This window comes from Oreochromis niloticus, linkage group LG23, assembly GCF_001858045.2.
Source record: "Oreochromis niloticus isolate F11D_XX linkage group LG23, O_niloticus_UMD_NMBU, whole genome shotgun sequence".
NCBI classification, from domain to species: Eukaryota; Metazoa; Chordata; class Actinopteri; order Cichliformes; family Cichlidae; genus Oreochromis; species Oreochromis niloticus.
The window spans coordinates 19,807,892-19,832,366 of NC_031986.2; the positions used below are offsets into that span (position 1 = coordinate 19,807,892).

The 24,475-nt window shown below is 45.7% G+C and overlaps 1 protein-coding gene across 5 annotated transcripts in view; it reads left to right on the top strand.

Annotated features, from left to right (window-relative positions):
- The window catches only part of ahr1b (aryl hydrocarbon receptor 1b), an 85,444-nt gene that overhangs the window by 17,930 nt on the left and 43,039 nt on the right, over positions 1–24,475 (top strand). For all 5 annotated transcript variants that reach the window (XM_019351920.2, XM_025902941.1, XM_019351919.1 and 2 more), the window contains exons 4-8: positions 7,067–7,156; positions 14,936–15,059; positions 17,043–17,179; positions 19,853–20,058; positions 20,145–20,254. In XM_019351920.2, coding sequence (XP_019207465.1) covers positions 7,067–7,156; positions 14,936–15,059; positions 17,043–17,179; positions 19,853–20,058; positions 20,145–20,254 — 667 coding nt within the window. The remainder of the gene's footprint in view (positions 1–7,066; positions 7,157–14,935; positions 15,060–17,042; positions 17,180–19,852; positions 20,059–20,144; positions 20,255–24,475) is intronic.

Genomic DNA, 24,475 nt, shown 5'->3' on the forward strand with positions numbered 1-24,475 from the left:
GGAGGATGAGGGTTAAATTATTCTCAATAAAGGTTTTTGTTGAATGGCAGAATGGGCAGAGACAAATGCCATCATTGGGCAGGAAGAAGATGCCGAAAACAAACCGACCCGGTTAAATAAACACTGACTCACTACACTGTCTTCTGGTCAAATTTGGTATTTGCACGACAGTACAGTCCAGGCCTAGTGTGACATGAGCAGGATATCTCGTCAACACAACAAAGGATATAAAATCACAGAAGTTGTTTCTCAGAGTCAGAGAGACTAAGATAAGATACCTTTAACATACAATACACAAACATCACATTGGGGAGACAGGTCAGGCTAGGTAGCACTGGCCGGTCGACCACATGAGCAGCGACCCGGAACCGAAACAATCGAAAATGCACAACATGAGGAAAGACGAGGAGAAAAAAGAACTCCCCCCAGACTGAGCTCCAACAGGGAGATCAGTTTGAGAACAGAAAAAAACACCTCAGCACATAGCACATAAATCATCACATCTCACAACATAGAAGACATAAGCTTCGAAGGTGTTTGGGGGGGGGTGAGTGTAGGTCTGTGTCAGTGTACATGCATATGTGTGCGTGTGTGTGTGTTCTATGTTCAGCCGAGAGAAAGTGTCCCTTCACTCAGTTAGGCAAAAATTCCCATTCTTCTGCTCCAAGATCTTATCCATATTGCAGAGCCATGAGCTTCTCCAAGATCTTGTCCATATTGCGTTCAATAAACACAGTCTGAGTACTCACAGCCCTGCCCATCGTCTATCATGTTGGCCAGCCTTGTGGGATTTTGAACAGCTGTAGCCGCTTCTTGTTCTTCGATAAGCCAGGTCTGAGCCAGCTCCAATCAGTCAGAACTCTGTTATCATGGTTTTTCGAATTGGTAGATGTCATTCAATGTCCTCCATCAAGAGTGTCACCAGACACACGACGCAACCGACCATCGAGTATCCGTCAGCAAACGTCTCCGCAGGACAATCGGGATCTCCCAAGCCCAGGAGTTTGTCATTTTCGTTAAGGGACCAGTTGATCAAATCCATAATTCTTCTTCTTTACAATCTGTTTATAGATTTAGTTCGTTCTGGGAGGTTTTACACTATTTTAAATAATTAATGATAAAATTAAAATACAGGAAGACATGTCTGGATGTTTTCAGTCATCCAGATCCTGGTGGTCTAAAGTGTTGGAGTCGAAGGCACCTGGACTTGGTTAAGTTTTAAAGATGTTTCTTTTGAGTTCTGAAAGCTCAAGGGTATTCTCTATCCGAAGGACTGTCGCCTTGTCGGTGGCCCAGACACTCTAGGACGTATCAGAGGATGTTTGTGAGTCGGTGCCCCACCCTGTAGTCCCATGAATCATTAAGGTTACTTAGATTGAGGTGTGAATGTTAGTTAAATGGTCTTTTTTGGGCTCTCAGGACTGTGTTACAGGTGGCTGATAGCTGGCTGATAGTTGTGGACTATAACCTGTGGTCATTCCAGATGACTTCCTGTACTCTTTCCTCAAACCATCCGCTTTCTTGTTCCAAAAAGCGTTATTCCGAATGTTTGTCATAGTCAGAATCCTGCTTTATGATGGCAAAGACTAACTGTTGTTAGACAATTGTTAGTCCGTCATGCCTGTCATTTTGAATGCAAAAACTATCGATCCGATTATTGCAGAGAAGAAATTAAATGCACATTTAGCTGTTTTGGCATTTAGCTACTCCAAAGACATTTGATTGACTTCTCATTTATTGCATGCCAATCTTGCCTCGCCTTATAAACCTATGTACTGTATTACTGTACCTTTATATGGCTCCATAGAGTAGTTGTTAACATATTTACCTGAAAAAGATCATCAGTTTTAGAGCAGGAGGAGACACAAATTACTGTGACAGCTGTGTAATCCCATCTGTTGTGGCGATTCTTTGCAAATAAGCAACCGAAAGGTGCTTAATGGTAAATACGGTAGTAGTAGTAGGTGTAGGGGTGGGCGGTATAAACGGTATACGGTAGAAACGATATGAATTTGGCCAGCGATAGAGATTTTGACTATATCGCTCTCCCACTATAGCGCATGTTGATGGTGTCATTAAAATGCGCTTGTTTTGGTCAAAAGTATCGCAGCGACTGCAAGTAGTATCATCTGCAAATTATGCCGGGCGACAGTAATAGCGAACAGATGAAGCACGTTTTGGAATATGAGGAAAGCCAAAAACTGCGCTTCCTCCACTTCCGTACCACTGATTCATTAATGTCGAATTCTCTCGCAGCTGCTCTATTCCCATGTTGTTGCAGTATATTAATAACTAACCATGTATTCTGGATGGATTGTCTCAGTTGTTCTCCTGACTGAAGTTTGATCCATTTACAGCATCCTGCCATGCGACTGCATTTGTCCCTAACCATCAGGAACCCTCACATTAACTTTTATCGAGTGGAAAAAGGTTAGCATTCATCCTCCAACTTCACATATTTTATGTTATGCTAACATAGCTGTGTCGCTAGCAATCACATAGCACATCATTATATACCAGCTAGTCCAACTTCAGCAACCCTAAAAAAGTCACTGCTGTTTAGTTTTCTGTTTTCATTTATGTTGCAAGTGATAGCAAAGCTGTACGTTTAAATTTTTCAGAAATCTTTCAGTCAGAACATGGTATGTCATGTTTAGGTGGAAACTAGCGAGCTAACTTCCTGCTAGCCTCTAAATTCTGTTTTCATGGATAAATTCTGTTTTCATGGAAGCCTGGATGTTAAACTTGATTGTTACACCTGGTAAAACAGGACGCTGATCATTTTATTAAAGATGAAAGAATTTAGACAGTTTTTAACTCTCAGTGATGCTGCAGTGTTCATTTGACTTTCGGAGTTTTGCGGACGGAGTTTTGGACCCAGATTACTCTGCGAGGCTCCTGACTACGGTAGCCATAATGCTCCGACAATCTATCAAGCGGTGCGCCTTCATGGCTTACCAAAGTCGTACTTAAACATTTTTTGACAGATTTTTGAGCGCCGTGTACCACATAAAATCGGTTCGAGGTCAGTTAGTACAACCAGAATTCTTTGGTATACCAAAGAAAAGAAAATATCGTGATATATATGTCGTTACCGCACATGCTTCAAATTATACCGCGATATGGATTTTAGGCGATTTACGCCCAGCCCTACGTAGGTGTCATCATGGCTCTTCTTTCCATTTTGTTTGTTTAATTTTGTTCCAGTCGATGAAAGGATGATGTGAAACATAAACCTTCTGCTGCTAGGAAGTTCGGCAATGTAGTCCACACATTATGTAATAGGATATACTTGAAATGTACCTCTTCAGTGTCAGCAAAACTTTTGATTCAGCAAAACAACCGAAACTAGACCTCAAGAAAAGACAATGTTTGGAGGTCACTCTGGTAGATGGCTGACATTTTTATTCAGTGTCTTTGGTACTGGTATATAACCCATAGAGGGCACTCAGAATAAAAGTCTGAATTGACCAGTTATAAAATGCAGATACTTTTAGAGACGGACTTTAACACAGAGTTCACCGACCTCAATCTGTTTATTGATAAATGCATTGATCCCAAGGGCTCGGTGAGCAGCAGCAACGAAGAGGAGGAGGAAGGCTGCACCTTCCTGTCTTCAGCTGCTCTCTTCCATTACAGACAGCAATCCATGAATTATACAGAGCCGGTGAGCGCATCTATTATTGAAGTGAAGACGAACAAAGTGTGTTGGTGGAAATAAACTAAAAGCATTTAAAGTATTCTAGGATGTTTCACAGTATAGCCCTGAATCTAACACACACACAGCCCAGTGCTGATTGTGTGTGCGGGAGCAGAGATAAAGAGGACTGACAGCCGACTCAGAGCACTCTGCACAGAACAGGAAGAGGAGAGGGTCGGATTAGACGAGGCGAAGCTTTAAATTCGTCTTTGAGGCTGGAGTAGACAAACACACACACACTCACACACAGTTCTCCTGTGTTTTGTTGGCACTGCTTGCTGCCACTGGGTTGTCGTCTTTCAGGGAACGCACAAACATTTATAACACGAACACACACGCAAACACACTCGGTCTCAGTCTCTGGAGACAGAGACCGACCTGCAGACAGAAGAAGCTACTGTAAATATTTATACACAGAACATGTGTGCCACTACACTGTGTACTGCATGTGTGTGTGTGTGTGTTTGCACACTTTGCACAGATACAGATTTTATTCTGTTTAATATTTTAACGTCTGTTTTTTAACAGGTGTATTCTCCTCATTTCTCCTCATGCACAGCTCAAAATGATCCTTATTTATTCTAAGCCTTTCAGTTCCTCCTCTGAAGTGAGCTGTTTTAGCTCCTCCCCTTTAAGCAAGTTTTCTTCTGATTGGCTGTCCCTCACAAACAGGCCCTTTTGAACAGCAGGTGCATGGGACTTCTGTACCTGAGATGACCATATCAGGGATATCATATTAGGGACATGATCAAAAGTGGGTCAACGACCTTCTTGACTCCCACCAGACTCTCCACCATTTGGTTAAAGAAGTCCAGTCGCTTTTCTTTCCAAACTCCTTAGGTTACCATGACCTGGATGACTGAGAACCTACACAGCCAGTAGGGAAATCCGCTCCCTATGACATCATAAAGAACCAAGAGTAGAAAAACTAGGGGAGACTGAGGGTTTATAGCATTCTGAATCCCGAGTTTTTGTCTCAGAGGGATTATTTGTGCATATACATGATTTGAATTGTGAGCACCTCTGGAACATGTGATACATGACAGAAAATAAGTAAAAACTGTAGATCCATAAATGATAATCCATATATGATAAAAGTGAATAGTTAAAACTACACTTACTGGTTTCTCACACTTAAGCTGGACTCAGGTTTGCATTCGAATTATGTTTGGCAGCTGCTTTATCATCATCATCATCATTATTATTATTATTATTATTATTATTATCATTACTATTATTATTATTGTTATTTATTACTTGTGGGAAATATCTTTGCTTAGTTTGGAAAGCGGAATTTTTACACATTCCTGGTAAAAATTGCAGCCGTCCCTCTTTATCTGTTGCTAATATACCTGCAGCTGATCGGTGTGAGTCTAAACTGTAGACCAGTGCATTTATTTTAAACCTGTAGTTAGCAATAAATTCACAGTTTGTAGAATACAATGTATACAATGTAATGTATTCTACAAATGTAGAATACATTTTTTAAAAGAATTAGGGTACTCGGTAGTTGTAAAAATGATAAGGGGGCAGTATAATTAAAAGGACAGTCTTTAAAGCAAAAATAATGATCAACTGTGAGCTGATTACAGTGATTACAGTGAAGCAGAACAGACAGTTGGGTGGATGAAGGTTTTATTAGAAGAAATCAGAGTTTGGGTTGCTGCCCCCCCCCACCTCCCTCAAGTGAGACCCCCACTCCCCGCTTGCCTCCACAGTGTGAATTATTCAGCAGCTGAGAGACCCCGTCTCGTTCCGGGCCTGATGCTAATGCATTTTTGACATCTTGCAATGGATTTTCAAAGAGGTTTCAAAAGCAAACATTGAGTTTTGACCCAGCAGCAGTGATCCGAGTCTTTGAAACCCATCCGGGGCCTCGTGCGGAAAGCGGGGACATCTGCGGCATGCGTGTCCGTTCATATAAAGACTTTGCTTCTACGGAGGTCGCAAGCATCTTGGTCCTCATCGGAGAGGTGTGGGCGGATGCTGGCAGCATGCCGCTGTGACTCTCGGCAGCATCGGGACACCGTGTCATCACCTCCTCACGGTGCCCTGAGGCTCTGAGGAGGGAGAGGAGGAGCGATGATGGAGGTGTTAGTCATTCAGTAGTGACCTCCTTCTCCTCCAACCTCCTCCTCCGCCACATGACTTCTCTTTGAACTGACATCCTCTCCTCTCCAGCCTCTTTCTAGGCCCCGGGGAGAAGTCTCATCCCTGCTTGTTTCCTCTCTGCTCACTCTTGTTTTGCAGCCTGTACTCTTCCTGGTCCTCTATGAACTAATCAGAGCTGGAGTTTGAGATTCAGAAGTCTTAATTTGCTTTTTTTTACCTCCAGCTAAATGACATTGTAAATTTAATTTATGAAATTTCTAGAAAGCAGCTTTTCTGCTGAGATTATTCCATATAATTACAGAACAAAAGGGAGGTCGTTCTTAGTCTCAGAGTGCAAAATGAAGCAGTTATGTAAAAGCTATTGGAGTGTCTCAGTTCCACACACGGTGTCCTTGGGCGATGGTGGGTTAGGCCATGAGCGAGACGAGTGTGGGACTCTCAGTTAATCTTTTTTACACTAAGGGTAGCACATGTGAAGGCGAAAGATTTAAATAAGCTGCAGCGTCTGTACCTAAAACTGCATTTCTTCTAGTGGCCACTGGAGGCTGCCTCCAAAAGTGACTGTCCATCCATCCATCCATTCGCTTCCGCTTAGGCGCGATACACCCTGAACAGGTCGCCAGTCTGTCGCAGGGCCAACACACAGGGACAGACAACCATTCACACTCACTCGCACATTCACACCTAGTGACAATTTCGATTATCCAATTAACCTATCCCCACAAGCTGCATGTCTTTGGACGGTGGGAGGAAGCCGGAGTACCCGGAGGGAACCCACGCAAACACGGGGAGAACATGCAAACTCCACACAGAAAGACCCTGGCCTGATGGTGGAATTGAACTCAGGACCTTCTTGCTGTGCGGCAACAGTGCTAACCACCGCGCCACCGTGCTGCCCCCAAAAGTGACTGTCACATTTAAAATGTCTGACTTTGAACTCTGTGGATAGATAGCACTACATGGTAGCTGTGTGGAGTCGGGGGTGGTGGGGTTGTTTATAACTCATTCATATATTTAGTTATACTGTTGAACGCTGTTGGCTGAGATCATGATGGAATATCAGATGCTGGATGAAAGTTGTTTTTTTCATATTTGTACAATATTTATCGGTGACTTCATAAGAATATCAGCATTTTAAGCATGTTAAACTTATCCAAAACTTACCTCGCTGACCCATTCCTGTTTTATCAGGTCACATCACAAACGTGATCACCATCAGTGAGATGATACAATCGGCAAGTTTTCTCTCCACAGGTCCTGAACGGCTTCGTTCTGGTGGTCACAGCTGAGGGAATCATCTTCTTCTGCTCTCACACCATCCAGGATTACCTCGGCTTCCATCAGGTAACAAATTCCTACAATTGATGATTAAACCGGGGTCAGACTTTGGATTATGTGATGTCGTTATGGTTACAGCAAGAAGACAGAGTGTTGTATCTCCTTGTTTCTAGCTAATAGTATCAGTCAACAAATCTGTTAACGCTTAAGAACGTGATGGTAAAGTACAAAAATGTATACCTCAAGAGGATTGTAGGCCTTTATTTTCCTTTTTATGTGGACGCTGGTTTTTTCCTCATCGTATACAAAGATACTACAGAACCTTATAAAACATCCTCAAATTCAAAAAACTGAATATCATTTATCAAAGCACAGATTTGAAGAATGAACCATTTGGAGCTTCGACTCAGATAAAGGTACACAGCAAAGCAGAATCCCAGCAAGAAGTAGGACAGGCCCTGGAGTGAAAATGCTGGAGTTTGGTGGAAATTTGGATGAGGATCTGAGCGACCCTTGTTGTCCACTCGTTTGGTCATTCCTGCTCTTTTTGCCTTTGTTTATTTTCTTGAGATGAAGAGGATTGCGAGAGCAGCGAGAGGATTGAAGGAAGCGCACATATGGAGCGGGAGGTTTAATCCAATTGGCTTCACGACGAGGCGACACTGCGTCCAGTCTAATCTCATTCTGGACAACGCGATTATCAAATTACCCAAAGTCTGTCTATCTGCGTCTAAATCTGGCCTGCAGGTTTAGATATTCACACAGTCTATGTGAGCATACTGTAAACAAACACACACGGATTAGGGTGTGAACGTGACCTTTCACCCCTCACTTCCCCATCCACCTGAGGCCCGTCACCTTGCGTTTACTAAACAAGCTCAAATCCGGGGTGAAGCTGCCGTTCCTGCTCACGTGCAGTGTTTGGAAACAAGCCGACGTAGGGTGACACCCAGGAGACCCCAATCGCATGATGAAGCAACACAGCTGAGGGACACGAGGAAGATTTGTTTTCCTACATAACAGGCACAACACGGTGTGACAGGACTGTTAGGTTAGGCTGTGTGCAGGCAGGAATGGTGGACCCAAAGTGCAGACACTTGAAGACTTTAAGGTGAACTTAAAATACAGCTTTAATGTTAAACTCAAAAAAGTAACAAAACTGAGAATCCAAAATAAACTTACACAGACAGACAGACAGACAGACAAAACGTATGATGCCTTTTCTATGGCCTGCTTTAACAACGTGCTAACCTTATTTACAATCAATATTGTATGGATGTAATAATGATACTAAAGATACAGAGCGCTGTTAAAAAAATAAAAAGAAAGTTTACCCAGGTCATTTTACTTTAAGTCAGTTTACTAAAAGTGAGTGATGGTGTCAGCTGAACGCAAAGAAAACTCCTACAGTTCTGTCACTCTAATGGGAATAGTTTTTATTCTGACATTTTTACATACAGTGTGGAAGCTGAAGCATCAGATCACGCTATCAGGATGGAGGGTTTGAAACAAACCAAAACACAAGGAGCCAGAAACAAAAAGTGCAAACACCAGAGCCCGAAAAACAACACAACAAAAAACAGGCTCACAACAGGCGCAGGCAGCCAGGAAAAACAGTCCAAACAAAGTTCAGGGGCCGGCCCGGAGGCTGACGGCACGATAGTCCAAACCCGGTCAGTGCAGGGGGGCGGCCCGGAGGCTGACGGCCCAAGAGCCCAGAAAACAGTTCAGGAGGCCGGCCGGGCGGGTGGCACCGGCGGCGACGGAGCAGGTCAGGAGGCCGACCGGGCGGGAGGCACCGGCGGCGACAGAGCAGGTCAGTAGGCCGTCCATGATGGCTAGGACGCCTAATCAGAGGCCTGCGATGTTGAGGCGCAGGATGTGGTCCGGACAGCGGCGTGGCAGCCACTGAACCAGGCGAGGCCGAAGCCGAAGCCAGACCAGGCGAGGACGAAGCCGGACCAGGCAAGGACGAAGCCGAAGCAGAGGCTGGACCAGACGAAGGCGAAGCCGAAGCAGAGGCTGGACCAGACGAAGGCGAAGCCGAAGCAGCTGGTGGCTGGACAGGCTCCTCGGGCCCACCAGCTGGCGAGGCAGAAGCTGTAGCTGAAGCTGGACCAGGCGACGCAGAAGCCGTAGCTGAAGCTGGACCAGGCGACGCAGAAGCCGTAGCTGAAGCTGGACCAGGCGAAGATGGCGCTGCAGGCGACGGCATGGGAGCCGCAGGTGGTGGCGACGAAGGCTGGACGGGCCCCTCGGACCCTCCAGCGGAGGCAGGTTGCTGTGGCTGGACGGGCCCCTCGGACCCTCCAGCGGGAACAGAAGGCTGGACGGGCCCCTCGGACCCTCCAGCGGAGGCAGGTTGCTGTGGCTGGACGGGGCGCTCGGACCCTCCAGCGGAGGCAGGTTGCTGTGGCTGGACGGGCCGCTCGGACCCTCCAGCGGAGGCAGGTTGCTGTGGCTGGACGGGCCGCTCGGACCCTCCAGCGGAGGCAGGTTGCTGTGGCTGGACGGGCCGCTCGGACCCTCCAGCGAAGGCAGGTTGCTGTGGCTGGACGGGCCGCTCGGACCCTCCAGCGGAGGCAGGTTGCTGTGGCTGGACGGGCCCCTCGGACCCTCCAGCGGGAACAGAAGGCTGGACGGGCCCCTCGGACCCTCCAGCGGAGGCAGAAGGCTGGACGGGCCGCTCGGACCCTCCAGCGGAGGCAGAAGGCTGGACGGGCCGCTCGGACCCTCCAGCGGAGGCAGAAGGCTGGACGGGCCGCTCGGACCCTCCAGCGGAGGCAGGTTGCTGTGGCTGGACGGGCCGCTCGGACCCTCCAGCGAAAGCAGGTTGCTGTGGCTGGACGGGCCGCTCGGACCCTCCAGCGGAGGCAGGTTGCTGTGGCTGGACGGGCCCCTCGGACCCTCCAGCGGGAACAGAAGGCTGGACGGGCCCCTCGGACCCTCCAGCGGGAACAGAAGGCTGGACGGGCCCCTCGGACCCTCCAGCGGAGGCAGAAGGCTGGACGGGCCGCTCGGACCCTCCAGCGGAGGCAGAAGGCTGGACGGGCCGCTCGGACCCTCCAGCGGAGGCAGGTTGCTGTGGCTGGACGGGCCGCTCGGACCCTCCAGCGGAGGCAGGTTGCTGTGGCTGGACGGGCCGCTCGGACCCTCCAGCGGAGGCAGGTTGCTGTGGCTGGACGGGCCGCTCGGACCCGCCAGCGGAGGCAGGTTGCTGTTGCTGGACGGGCCGCTCGGACCCTCCAGCGGAGGCAGGTTGCTGTGGCTGGACGGGCCGCTCGGACCCTCCAGCGAAGGCAGGTTGCTGTGGCTGGACGGGCCCCTCGGACCCTCCAGCGGGAACAGAAGGCTGGACGGGCCCCTCGGACCCTCCAGCGGGAACAGAAGGCTGGACGGGCCCTCGGACCCTCCAGCGGAGGCAGAAGGCTGGACGGGCCGCTCGGACCCTCCAGCGGAGGCAGGTTGCTGTGGCTGGACGGGCCGCTCGGACCCTCCAGCGGAGGCAGAAGGCTGGACGGGCCGCTCGGACCCTCCAGCGAAGGCAGGTTGCTGTGGCTGGACGGGCCGCTCGGACCCTCCAGCGGAGGCAAACAAAGGCTGGCGCGGTTCTCCAGAACCCCCAGCGGGAACAGAAGGCTGGACGGGCCCCTCGGACCCTCCAGCAGAGGCAGAAGACTGGACGGGCCCCTCGGACCCTCCAGCGGAAGCAGGTTGCTGTGGCTGGACGGGCCCCTCGGACCCTCCAGCGGGAACAGAAGGCTGGACGGGCCGCTCGGACCCTCCAGCGGAGGCAAACAAAGGCTGGCGCGGTTCTCCAGAACCCCCAGCGGGAACAGAAGGCTGGACGGGCCCCTCGGACCCTCCAGCAGAGGCAGAAGACTGGACGGGCCCTCGGACCCTCCAGCGGAAGCAGGCTGTGGCTGGACGGGCCCTCGGACCCTCCAGCGGAACAGAGGCTGGACGGGCCGCTCGGACCCTCCAGCGGAGGCAACAAGGCTGGCGCGGTCTCCGAACCCCCAGCGGAACAGAAGGCTGGACGGGCCCCTCGACCCTCCAGCGGAGGCAGAAGGCTGGACGGGCCGCTTGGACCCTCCAGCAGAGGCAGAAGGCTGGACGGGCCGCTCGGACCGGACCCTCCAGCAGGCTGGACGGGCCGGTCAGCGGGCGGGCTGGACGGGCCCTCGACCTCCAGCGGAGGCAGAAGGCTGGACGGGCCGCTCGGATCCTCCAGCGGAGGCAGAAGGCTGGCGGGCGGACCTCCAGCGGAGGCAGGTTGCTGTGGCTGGACGGGCCGCTCGGACCCTCCAGCGGAGGCAAACAAAGGCTGGCGCGGTTCTCCAGAACCCCCAGCGGGAACAGAAGGCTGGACGGGCCCCTCGGACCCTCCAGCAGAGGCAGAAGACTGGACAGGCCCCTCGGACCCTCCAGCGGAAGCAGGTTGCTGTGGCTGGACAGGCCCCTCGGACCCTCCAGCGGGAACAGAAGGCTGGACGGGCCGCTCGGACCCTCCAGCGGAGGCAAACAAAGGCTGGCGCGGTTCTCCAGAACCCCCAGCGGGAACAGAAGGCTGGACGGGCCCCTCGGACCCTCCAGCAGAGGCAGGTTGCTGTGGCTGGGCAGCTGATGCAAAAAATATACCCCCAGAATAAATAGTCCCATGGCCTGAAGAAACAGAAAAAGTGTCCTTTTCACTCACCACAGCCGGCTGTTTTGACATCCCGAAGTCCGGCTGTGGGGTGACACGCCGGTGGCGCGGCCGCCGCTTCCTCCTCGGTGATGGCTCCAATGGGCCGGGCAACTCCAAGTCCGGCAGGCTGGGCAGCACATCTTTCTCCGAGTTGGGTAGGTGAGCAGTAGCAACAGGGGCATGCAGATGAAGCTCATTAAGGAAAAACTCCTGTATGAGTGGGTGAAGTGAGTCCAAAAGCCAGGGGAGACCAGAAACCAGTCGCTGTAGCCGGTTCGCTACAGCACGCTGAAATTCCTCCCCTGGATGATTCAGCCACAGGTCACATAATTTTTCCACTGAATAAATTATATCCTCCCTGAGCTCATCAGACGGGGCGAGTGCTGCTGGGTCCATGTTCTGGTCGCGATCTTCTGTTAGGTTAGGCTGTGTGCAGGCAGGAATGGTGGACCCAAAGTGCAGACACTTGAAGACTTTAAGGTGAACTTAAAATACAGCTTTAATGTTAAACTCAAAAAAGTAACAAAACTGAGAATCCAAAATAAACACAGACAGACAGACAGACAGACAGACAGACAGACAGACAGACAGACAGACAGACAGACAGACAGACAGACAGACAGACAGACAGACAGACCACACAGCAAGGTGAACGGTAGATCGTGACACTGACTCAAAGAAACACAGGGTTTAAATACACAGAGGGAGCAATCAGGGAATGGGCAACAGGAGGGAAACACAGCTGGGGCAAATCAGGCCTAACGGGACAAGGGGAAGCAAAACCAGATATATTAACATAAGACAGGGACCTTCAAAATAAAACAGGAAACATAACACAGATTGAACTTACAGACACAGACTCTCAGGCACGCACTGTAACAGAGAGAACAGAGACATGGGACCAGGGCAGACACAGACACTGACTGGACACGGGGATATAGCAACAAAGGATACACAGAGACGCGAACTAGACAAGGGGATACAGCTGACAGGGGAGACAGAGGAACTAGAGAAGACAGAGACATAAACCATAAGACAGAACTTAAGAAACCAGAGACTAGAAATGATAACAAACTCAAAACCTCTGGCTCGACCCAGGCATCCTAACAAGGACAACTATTGGGCTTAATAAAACCAGCGATACAAGTTATGAAGGAGAGCAGACAATTGAGGTTTAACATTAGCAGAGAGAATGAAATATCTGGCTCCAGGGCCTGCCAAAGTTAACCCCCATGTGCTCAGGAGCAGTTCAGGTTACTTTATTTGTACTCATAAGTAGATTTGGTTCACAGTCGGTGAGTCATCAACAGATAAGCATGATACAACATAATGGAGAAGGAAATCCATACCCCATCCTGTGAGATATAAAGGACTGTACTCCCACGTCCTGAAGGAAGAAACCGAAGCTCACTTCACAGAGGGTGTTAGACAAGTTTCTGCTCTTATAAAATAAAAGCAAAATAAAAAGGGGATCCTCTGACTATGAGAGTGTTTTATAAAATCAGCCCTGGGGTTTTTATCATCTGTTTGTGGAGTTTTTTTTTTTTTTTTTTTTCATTTTTATTTCTATTTTCGTTCTGGTGTTGTTAATATTCTTTGTGCCCGATGTCCTCTCTGTTTGTTTCTACTTCCTGGTCTAACTTGCTATTGCTATTTCTTGTTTTTTAGCTATTTACCTGTTCAAGGGGTATCATCAAGCAACGTTAATGGGTTAATGTTCCTAGTTTCTGTTAATAATGCTTTATTTCCTTCTTTTTATTAGTTTGATCCCTGGTACCGGTTCCCTATTTTGTCTCTAGTTTAAATCACTTTAGGTTGATTAGCTCCCTTCCTCTTCCCTCAGTCTTGTCTATCTTGTTTAGTTGTGTCAAATTGTATATCCGATCTTATCTGGATGTATAGTTATTTGCTGTTTTATTTTGGTAGTCTCTCGTCTCATGTGCCCTGTATTGAGTTTAACTTCCTTTGTTTCGTTATAACTGATTTGTTCCCCACCGGTTTTCCCCGGGCTTCGTTCCCTTGTGTGTTTATTGTTCGAGTCGCCACTTGTCTTTTTTGTTGTTCCTGTGAACAATCAGCATTAAAGCTGGATTTTGAGTTTACTTTTTGTCTGCTGAGTCCACCTCTTACCTCCCATGCAGCCATACCCTGACACACGATGCGTGAAAGGCCAGAAGCAGAAAGTCTGGTGTAACAGAGAAAGTCGATAAACACCACCATGATACCCATTATCTCCAACTGACCAGCTAATGCAAAGAAATACAATAATGGTCATCTTCATATCCACTCAGGTTATTCCAGAAAGATCAGTTCCTCCCACCTGACCCCCTCTGAATTATCAGTTGGTTTGTTTTTTGTAACTTCAGTCATTTTTAATGACCCTATGAATTTACACAAAGAATTTTATCATCATACTCTTAATATTTTTGCACGCAGGCATGTTATTCCTCATGACTTCTGAAGACAAAATTTAGTTTCTGTAACTATCTATCATGGGAAGTGTCATAATTACACTCTAGCTGGGAAACCTTCGGGTCAAAGTAATTATATTTTGAATGTGAATGTAGTTCATTGCTGTAAACTAGACAAACAACGTTGGTTTTTCTCTGATTTTATTATTTCTTTTAGCCGCTTTCTCACATATTTGTGGACAGAATAAATAATAAGAGTGAAGGTAACATCCATTCATCAGCTGCAGTACTGGCTGTATGATATGAACTCCCTCTCTGGGTTTGATGTTTGAAACGCATTTCATGTCACACTTCGACCTGTCAACATTCCTCTCTGTGACCCCGCGCTGACCCCTCCCACAGTGGGAGGAGGGTGGGGTGTTGTTTCACTGCGGTCCAAAGCCAGGTCGTGGTGGGTCTGGACGACAGATATCGGAGTCGCAGCAGGTCTCTGGCTCAGATTCAGCTCTTTGAAGCAAAGTCACAGTGACACTTGATTTCTCTTGGCTCCACTTCAAGGCAAACGGAATCAAGCGCACCCCTCAGGGTACCTCTTGATAGTGCCTGCTCCACCAGAACATCCACCTTTACTCATGGGGTCTTTGGTCTGCATTACTGTATAAAATAAAAAGGTTCATTAGGGTTAAAATTTGACTTGTGTTCCACCTTGACTGACCTTTAAATTCTTCTTCTTTGCCCTTTTAGACTGATGTGATGCACCAGAGTGTGTTTGAGCTGATCCACACTGATGACCAGCAGGAGTTCAAGAGGAACCTGCACTGGGCCCTCAACCCCCCTGTGAGCCTTGAACCCCCAACAGATCCTCCAGGTCTGCTTCACAAAGATAGTCGGGTTCACTAAACTAGAGTAGAGAGGGTAAAGTAAAGCCTAAGTCTAGGCCAGAGTAATGGGAGTGTTCTTGTTAGCAAGGCAGTAAACCTGATCCAGAAGGACTTCTCTGAGCAGCTTTCACAAGATAAGAGAAACTTTATTTATTCCCAAAGTTTTGACATTCTTGTGTGACCCAAATTAAAACAGCATGGATTAAATAAACAACAACAACAACAACTTTATTTATATAGCACACTTAAAGACCAAGGGTACACCAAAGTGCTTCACAATAGTACAGCAGATTAAAACATGAATAATAAAAGACCATTAACAATGCACCGTATATGCTAGCAGGTCAATGGCACTAATTAGGCAAGAATAAAAGTTAAATAAGGGGTAAATATCAAATCATAATCAATAGAAACACATGGATATTAAGTGAAGGGATATATACAATGGTAACTAAGTAAAATGAAGATAGTATAGGAGTGAGGTATAGGATAAATTCATTAACTAACCGGAAAAGCAAGGTTAAATAAGTGAGTTTTTAGTCGTGATTTAAATGTTTGGATGGAGTCGGACGCGCGAATAGCAATGGGAAGGTTGTCCCACAAATTAGGTGCAACCAGGGCAAATGCACGGTCACCTCTGGTCTTAAGCCGAGATCTAGGCTGTACCAAGAGTAATTAGGCGGATGATCTGAGGGCATCGACTGACCCTGTTGCATGCATTTGTAGGGAGGAGAATATTTAAAGCAAACATGCAGACAGATTTACTGATGTTTATGACACACAGTTTACTAATTGTTTTATTTTTTGCACTTGCTAATGAAATTAACTGACTGTGCCTGTGTTTAGAAAACAGTGTAACTTTTGTTAATCACCCATAAAACTAACCACACCTATCAGCATTATTTGAGTATTGTGCTCACATGCTATTTTTCTCAGTTTACTATATATGGCTCATAATATTAGGACTCTCACTTATTATTAAGTCGGATCAAATGAGGGATTTCTGATTGGGATATATCAAATTAAAGACTCATAGAACAACTTCTCCCCTGTGGATAGTCCCTTTTTCTTAGTTTCGTTAATTAAAGCATGACAAAAGTTTGGCATTGAGCATAGATCATAGCTCATAATCAGGCCAAGTTAGCGGCAACAGAAACACAACACTCCAAATGTGGCTTCTTCAGTTATATATCTATTGGCTTAACACTGGATTACAAATGGCTCCAATTAAATTTGGTAATTGTGGTCCAATTAGAATTATAAATCTCCCGGCAAGCATAAATAACATATACAGAAAGACTTTTGTGTAAATGTTATTACAGCTGTGGATGTACTGGCTCAGTGTGGTGTTGTTATGAAGCACTGAAAGGCCGAAGATGGTTTATTTCTGTAAAAACTGTAGAGCTGAAAGATCAAATCCAGTCGAGAGAGAGAGGAGATGTGCTGGTTTCTGCTGAACCAAGGTCACGGAGAGGCCAGAAGAGGTGACCTTTGATTAAACCCTCTCGAGAGTTGGTCTAAATGTTATAGTGCATGCACACACAGGAAAACACAGAAGACTGCACATCAGCCACTAAACCACAACTCACAGTTGATTTCACAGCACACATCCATGGAGGTACATCAGTCTTAGCTGAACAGTCACTCAGTGTAGAGTGATGGACTTGAAATTGTTTGGAAACGACAGTGCACAGTGGTGGAGGGATGACGATTTGGGCTTGTTTTACAGCTGCGCAGTTAGGAGCTGTGCATAAACAAAAGCCTGCAAACCTCAATGAACTCAAGTATTGAATGGAGACTGGGCCATAATGGATCCACTGAGAGACTGATGAAGTCATACGGAAAAGATTATTTGATTATGTCCTGATAAAAACCTTAGAACAGACAGAGGGTGTACGTTCTTGTTACAGTGACTGTGTATATATACACACACACACGGTAAAAATATCATTTAAAAATATCGTTCTCAGATGGGAAATCGGTGTCGACGTCTTCCTGCCTGGTGAGCTATAATCCCGAACAGCTTCCCCCTGAAAACTCGTCCTTCCTGGAGCGAAGTTTCGTCTGCCGCTTCCGCTGTTTGTTGGACAATTCCTTCGGCTTCCTGGTGAGACGCTTTTTGTGTTATTCTTCAGATTTTAACAATTTAACAAGGAAACAGATAAGAGTGAACATCTTCATTTTATTTTCTCTCATTCCAGTGTTAGATGTTTATATTGAATGTGAACAAAAGTCTGTTTTTCAGATAACTGGAAAACACTCACTTTCAGGCATTTTTTTCTATTCATGGATAAGTGTGACCTCACAGAGTGCTCCACCCTCCTGCTGCAGAAAGGATTTTTAAATAAGCATGTTAAAAATGTGTTTTGAGGCCTGTTAGTTAAGGGTGTACATAAAAACAGTTTTTGTGCTTTAATTGTTAATTTCGTCATGTGAATGATGCACATTTGTCTTTGCAGATTTTTCCTTTTATGGCAAGCAGACAGCCCACAGAGTCTTATTATGCAGTATTCTGCATCTTTACAGAAATAATTATGGACAGTTTTGGGGGGGTTTCTGCTGGTTCTTAAAAATGAGCTGTGACTTTTGCGCACCACTACACCCTACTGTACTGCCGGCGGTATGGCGTGCCACCTCGGCGATCACCATCGGCGATCAGAAGCTACCATTTACTCCCATAATCCTCCTTAGGAGAACCTCGGGGTCGTGGGGAAAAAAATGCCCTTAATCCCCGCCACCACCCACAGCAGGTGAGAGCAGCTCTGGGGGAACGCTGGCTCAGGGTGGACGCTTCAGACAGGCCACTGCCGCTCCAACCAAGAAAAGCATAACGTGGTCGAGTGGTGGAGATTTTTAGGGCTTTTAAGGTAAAAGTTACAAAAATAATATTTTAATAAATAAATGAAAAATATAGATTGGAGCAGAGGTGAGGGCAGCTTCTTCTATCTGATAAAAAATGTATTAATGTTCCATGAAACACCTGAAGGCTTGCACATGCAGGAGAGAGTTAAAGGTGTTGGTTGTCCTGCTCCAATTTACTTCAGCAGGACTTGTGGTGGGTTTTGAACCGGCCTCTCTCAGTCCTCCCTCTCACACGTGCATTTGCGTGAGCAGTAAGCCAGGTTTCTGCCGCGGTCTACCGGTTGCTATGGCTTTGTTTTCTGTAATCCCTCCTGCTATTCGGGTCTAGATTCCTGACATCATGGCTGCAGGCTCTGAAACCCACCGAGGTCAATTAACCAGAGCTAACCGAGGAGGAGGAGGAGGACAGGGAGGAGGGGTCTTCACATGAGATGCAGCAGGGTGAGAAAAGGACAGCAGACAGGAGAAAGTGTTTTTAGGTTTTTGTGAGGCTGTAAAAACCTCCCTGCGGGCTGCTGATCCAACCATTCTGCTCTGTTACAGCCTCCCTGAGGCTTCTGTGATATTTACTGAACTTCCACTATCAGAAACCTTTAGATATGAAGGATGGAGGTGGATCCAGGTGACAACAAAACATGTTAACAACACGTTAAAGTTTACATCATCAACTTATTGCTGGATGTTGCTTTAAAAACTTCATCCTTTAGGGCTTGTTCCTAATATTTTGATATTAGGGATTAGCTCTAAGATGCCCCCACCCACCTGCTGTTCAAACCTTCTGTTTGCTATGCATAACCGATGAGAAGACACTAAAGAGCTAAATCCTCTCCATATCTAACCAACACATTTGACACTGACCACAGTTGCTGTTGTTATCTCTGCAAGCTGCTTTGCAACCTTTTTTCACTCCAGCACCACCCCTTTATGTTGTTTTTATCGTATCTGTTATTCTTTTAAGTTAGGGAGTCTTTCTGCTGCTCTTTCCATTTCTCAATTGCAAAGTTTCTCTTCGCATTTGTTGCGTGAATACAGTTGCATTGTGAACTGACAGATATTTGCCCCGACGGCTAACTGAGAAATGGGGGCAGGGCAGTATACGGATAGTGTGGAGATTGCATAAGGCCAATGGTTCCCAGTGAGTCAGATTTACTAACATACTCATGGTTTTGAGAAGAAAGTCAGCACGTACATTTCATGAATTCAACCATAATTTTGCGTGGGAACTAATTTTGGGAACATTCATTGCTCCTGGGTTTGATTGCTTTCTGTGTTTCCTCCCCAGCTCACAGAGCTCTCTAATCACCTGACACCCCTGTTTGTGGATACAGCCTGTCTTTCCTTTTCCTTTGTCTCTTACCCTATGTTGTTCTTCATGTTCCTGGTTTGTTTACCTTTCTGACATTGTGTTTCAGTGCCTTTTTAACCAGCCAATAAAGGATTATTTTGTGGTCTACCTCTGCAATAACCCCCATTACACATGGATGGGTCTTTAAATAACTTCAGATCAAAAGTCCTGGCTGAAGTTTAATATTACAGAACATGTCACTTCTGTTTTCTACGGGTTAGTTTAAGAGTCCTGCTGTCCTGCTGAAAGAATGACAATAAGGAGTCTTATTTTCTCAACAAGACCTCTAATAACTGTAACATTCACTTCAATACTGCTCAGAGTCGTGTGACTGTGTTTACAGTGTATCCTGAAGTGGTTTCTGCTCTCTATATCACCCAGCAGAGTAAATAAGACTGATGTTGCTTGACAGGGAGAGAGGAAGCAGCACTTATGTGTCTGCTGAGAAAGCCCGATCTGAGCAGGAACCACTCTGGGCTCTCTCATTTGTCTCACTGCCTTCACGGAGATGAAGTTAATGCCTCGGATTTAATGACTTAACACCGCAGTTTTAACGCTGTCAAACCTTCTCAGGCGCTGAACATCCAGGGCCGGCTGAAGTTCCTTCACGGCCAGAGCCGGCATCAGTGCGATAGCGACCGAACCGCGCCGCCCCAGCTGGCACTCTTTGCCATCGCCACGCCCCTCCAGCCTCCAGCCATCCTGGAAATCAGGACGCGGAACATGATCTTCAGGACCAAACACAAGCTGGACTTCACGCCCATGGCGTGCGATGCAAAGTACATCATAACACTGGCAAACATGATTATTTATTCTGATTATTAAATAATTTTGTTTACACTTGTTGTTTTGGGGGTTTTTTCAGGGGTAAAATAGTTCTGGGATACACCGAGGCGGAGCTGAGAGTGCGAGGTTCAGGATACCAGTTCATCCACGCTGCTGACATGCTGTACTGCGCCGAAAATCACGTCCGTAGTAAGTCACAACTGTTCTACATTCTGTACGCTTCCCTGCAGCATTCAGCCTGAAAGGTTACTGGTGCAAATGACTGGAAGTACTGGAATTAAATATAGAAAGAGGCCTGACTTAAAATAAGCAAAAGACCACAACTACATTGAAAGGTGTAGGTAAAGACTGTAAAAACACACAGGTCTGACTGAACAATGATACACAGGGGAGAGCAGAGCTCTGCAGCAGCGAGGGCGGGGCTGACGATCTGAAAGGAGGGAAAAGATCAGGAAGTAAAACCAAAATAAATGCAAAACAGGAAATAATTAAAAGAAGAGTATCAGTGAAACATGGAAAGAAAACAAAGACATTACAGTGAAGAGGCAGAAGGAGGCAAAAACTTGAACAAAAACTCAGTAAAAACACAAGAATCCAAAACTCAACGCAGCACAAAAACCCCGGGAACATAACACCAGCCTTCATGGCAACCAGCAAGTACAAAAACTAAACCAAAATGCAGAAACTATGTGAAAAGCTGAGTACACCCCATGGTTCAGCAGCTTGTAGAACCACCTTTAGCAGCAATAAGTTGAAGTAATTGTTTCTGTATGACTTTATCAGTTTCTCACAATTATGTGGAGGAATATTAGCCCACTCTTCTTTACAGTGTTGCTTCAGTTCACTGAGGTTCATGTACAGCTCTTTTAAGGTCTCACCACAGCATTTCAGTCAGGTTGTAGATTTGCTGCTGTGCTTGCATGACCCAGTTTGGTCCAAGCTTTAGCTGTCAGACAGATGTCCTCAGACTTAGACTCTGGAATACTTTGGTATACAGAGACGTTCATGGTCGACTCAGTGACTGCAAGCTGTCCAGGTCCTGTGCCTGCAAGGCAAGCCCAAATCAACACCCCACTCCTCTGACAGTAGTATGAGGTGTTTGTACTGATAAGCTGAGTTTGGTTTTGTCTGTTATGCTCAAACATCTTCACTGGGCTGGTATAATCTGTCCAAAGGACATTGTTCCAGAAGTCTTGTGGTTTGTTCAGATGCAGCTTTGCAGACTTAAGCCGTGCTGCCGTGTCCTTTTTAGAAAGAAGAAGCTCTCCTGGGTAATAATGGAACCATCATGAACTTCAACATTTAACATGCTAACTGAGGCCTGTAGAGTCTCAGATGTAGCTCTTGGGTTTTTTGAAGTTCCTCTTAGCATTGCACGGTCTGACCGTGGAGTGAATTTACTGGGTCATCCACTGCTCAGAGGATTGTCACTGTGTTAACACACACTTGAATGCTCCAGACCAGCACACACCCCCAACTTCTTCTATAGAGGTGCACATATGTGCAGATTTGATTAGCAGTACCTGGCTAGTACTTAATTGTTATGGAGGAACTAAGGGTGCACTTAGTGAGGAGGCAGCTGATCTTTGATCTGTTATGTATTATCACACAGAAGATATATGTTTAATTATACAAGAATGTGACAGATTAGAGAGTTTCTTTCTGGCACAAACTGGGTCTTTGGAGGAGGACTGAGTTAATTTCAAGATTAATTTTAAGATTAAGAAGTTCTGACCTTCCTTTAGTGGAAGGTCAGAACTTCTTTTGTGGGCACTCAGGTCTTTTATATGCAGGAAAATCCCTAGTTTTGTTTTCGTTTTTACAGATGTTGTAGGTCGGGTTGAGATTTGTCCTATGGCGAAATAGTTGCCCATATGTGACTCAGAGGATGAGAGTGTTCTTGTGATTATTTCCAACCTATAAATAACCTTTTAAATCGCTGCGGGTCAAGTTTGATGCACTTCACATCTGGCCATTTCTGAGAAATCCGTTGTAGGCAAACAGGAAACATATAGGACAGAAAATGTCCCATTAGAGTCAGTGCATAATCTCCTCTATGATCTATAATCTGTAATCTGAGTCAGAGTTTACTGACCTCGTGTGGCTCATCATTACATGTCGAACACATGTAGTTCACAAACAGGCGCTCATGGATGAGGAGCCAGAGTCAAGTGTCCTACTTACCTCGTGTACCGGATGACCCGGTTACGTGTAACCATGGCGCCGAGCAACGCCCGGATCACTGCCACCAGGCACATCTCACACACATACATACACATACATGCTGTGTGCATTTACTCATGCATACAGAATGGGAGATGTATGCATATGCATTTAGAAACGCAGAGATGCACTTCAGCATGCTCTGATGACCACAGATGGGAGGCGAGGTTTACATAAATCACTTCTATATCATAGACCCTGTGTCATAAAACCAGAACACAAAGATTCACTCATAATGACAATAAGAGCAGATAAACTGTGTAGGATGATTTCACGTTTTCCCTTTTGGTGATTTGGAGGAAGAAAGCAGATTATTCATTTTGTTTATTTTTTTTTTTTTAAACACAAACGTGTTTTAAACCGAGACTGCAAACCCAGTTCAGGATTTCTTAAAACATCTGTACATCTGCGAAGTTCAGGGTTTGTTGGTATAGTACAAACTGATCTCCACCAAATCTGTGCGTCTTTATATTTACCGTGAACAAAAAATAACGTTACATTTGCTTATGTATCTTATTAGTCCTCAGTGAAGACAGATGATGTTGGCTCTGTTATTTGATGTCACAAAGTAGAAATGGTATCATGTATTCTGTCTGTCTCCTGTCATGTGACGTAAAAACTGACGTTTCTCTGAGGAGTAAAAAACAAGAGCTGATGCCTGACCGATACAGTGGTTTTTAGACCAATACCAATACAGATACCATCACCGATATTTGGTGATTTAAAACTATGATATATGAGCTGATATTTTTCTTTCAGATGCACAAAACATAAACAGATTTCCCCAACATTTTTATGTGCAGTTTTTTTATTTGCTTGTTTACACTCTGCCCAACTCTGCTCAGATCAGATGGTTGTTTGGGCAACGTGTTTGGAACGCTTAAAGGATGTTTCTCCTGTCTCTTCTTTACTTTTTAAATTTTTGTTTATCACGCCTTTAAAATGTCAATACCAATATATCAGCCAGTGGCTTATATCGATATATCGGCGGGGCAGATTGTAATCATCCTAGGTCTGATTGTGGGTTTTTGAACATTTGAGCAGTGATGAATTCTTTGTTCAGTGTTTTAATTTTGTTTATTCATTTTTATGTTTTCTGGAGTGTTTGGGGTTTTTGGTTTCTATTATAATTTACTCTTAATTTTAGTGTGAATACTCATTTTTGAGTGTTCCCTCTGTGTTTCCTGTCTTGTCGTCTTTTGTGTGCAGTTGTAATCAGTTATAGCTCTGACTTCCTGTTTTATTTTGATAGCTTCTCCTCTCTAGCATCTTGTGTTTAATTTTACTTCCTCCCCAGACACATTGTCTTTCATTAGCTTCACCTGTGTCTCATAATCCAGCTGTATCCACTTCCCCTTATACTTTTTTTTTAAGCCAGAGCAATCAGATGTTCAGGGATCTATAAATCTAACAGCTGTATCTCTTTCCTATTGTCACATTTTACCTGTAAGTATTTGAGGACAACAAAGGGACGAAGAGGGGCACGTATTACTTTAATTGAAGTTTCATAGATATCACCCTTGAATTTATAAATGGTAAATGGACTGATTCTTATATAGCGCTTTTCTACTCTCCCGGAATACTCAAAGCGCTTTATACAACATGCCTCATTCACCCATTCACACCCACTCATACAAGCACTTCCTTCTATACTGAAGTGCAATCTAAGCATTCACACACATTCACACTCCGATGGACACATCAGAGAGCAACTTGGGGTTAGTATCTTGCGCAAGGATACTTGACATGCAGACTGGGAAGCCAAGGATCGAACCACCAACCTTCCAGTTAGTAGCTGCTCTACCACCTGAGCCACATCCCTCCCCCCAAACAGCACTGTGTGAGCAACACAGGGGATAATTATTTCTTTTTTCCCCCAGTAATATTTTTTTATTTTTCTTTCTTGTCCACAGTTTATCTTAGAGCGGTGATCCTTTTCTCTGTACTCCTCGGGAAAATACCAGTGTTTACATCACATATATCCATGTTGGTATTTGTGCAGCAAGTCTGCTTTGAAGAAAATTTACAGACCTACAGTTCAATCTTAAATGTTACTGTACAGATCCATCCCTTTGTTATTTAATTAAAATAAATTATCCATCCCTCTCTTCTCTTTATTGACTTCCTGAAGCTTCTCTGTGTGGGTTCAAGCTTAAAAATAGCAACACAAATTACATTTTTCAGAGA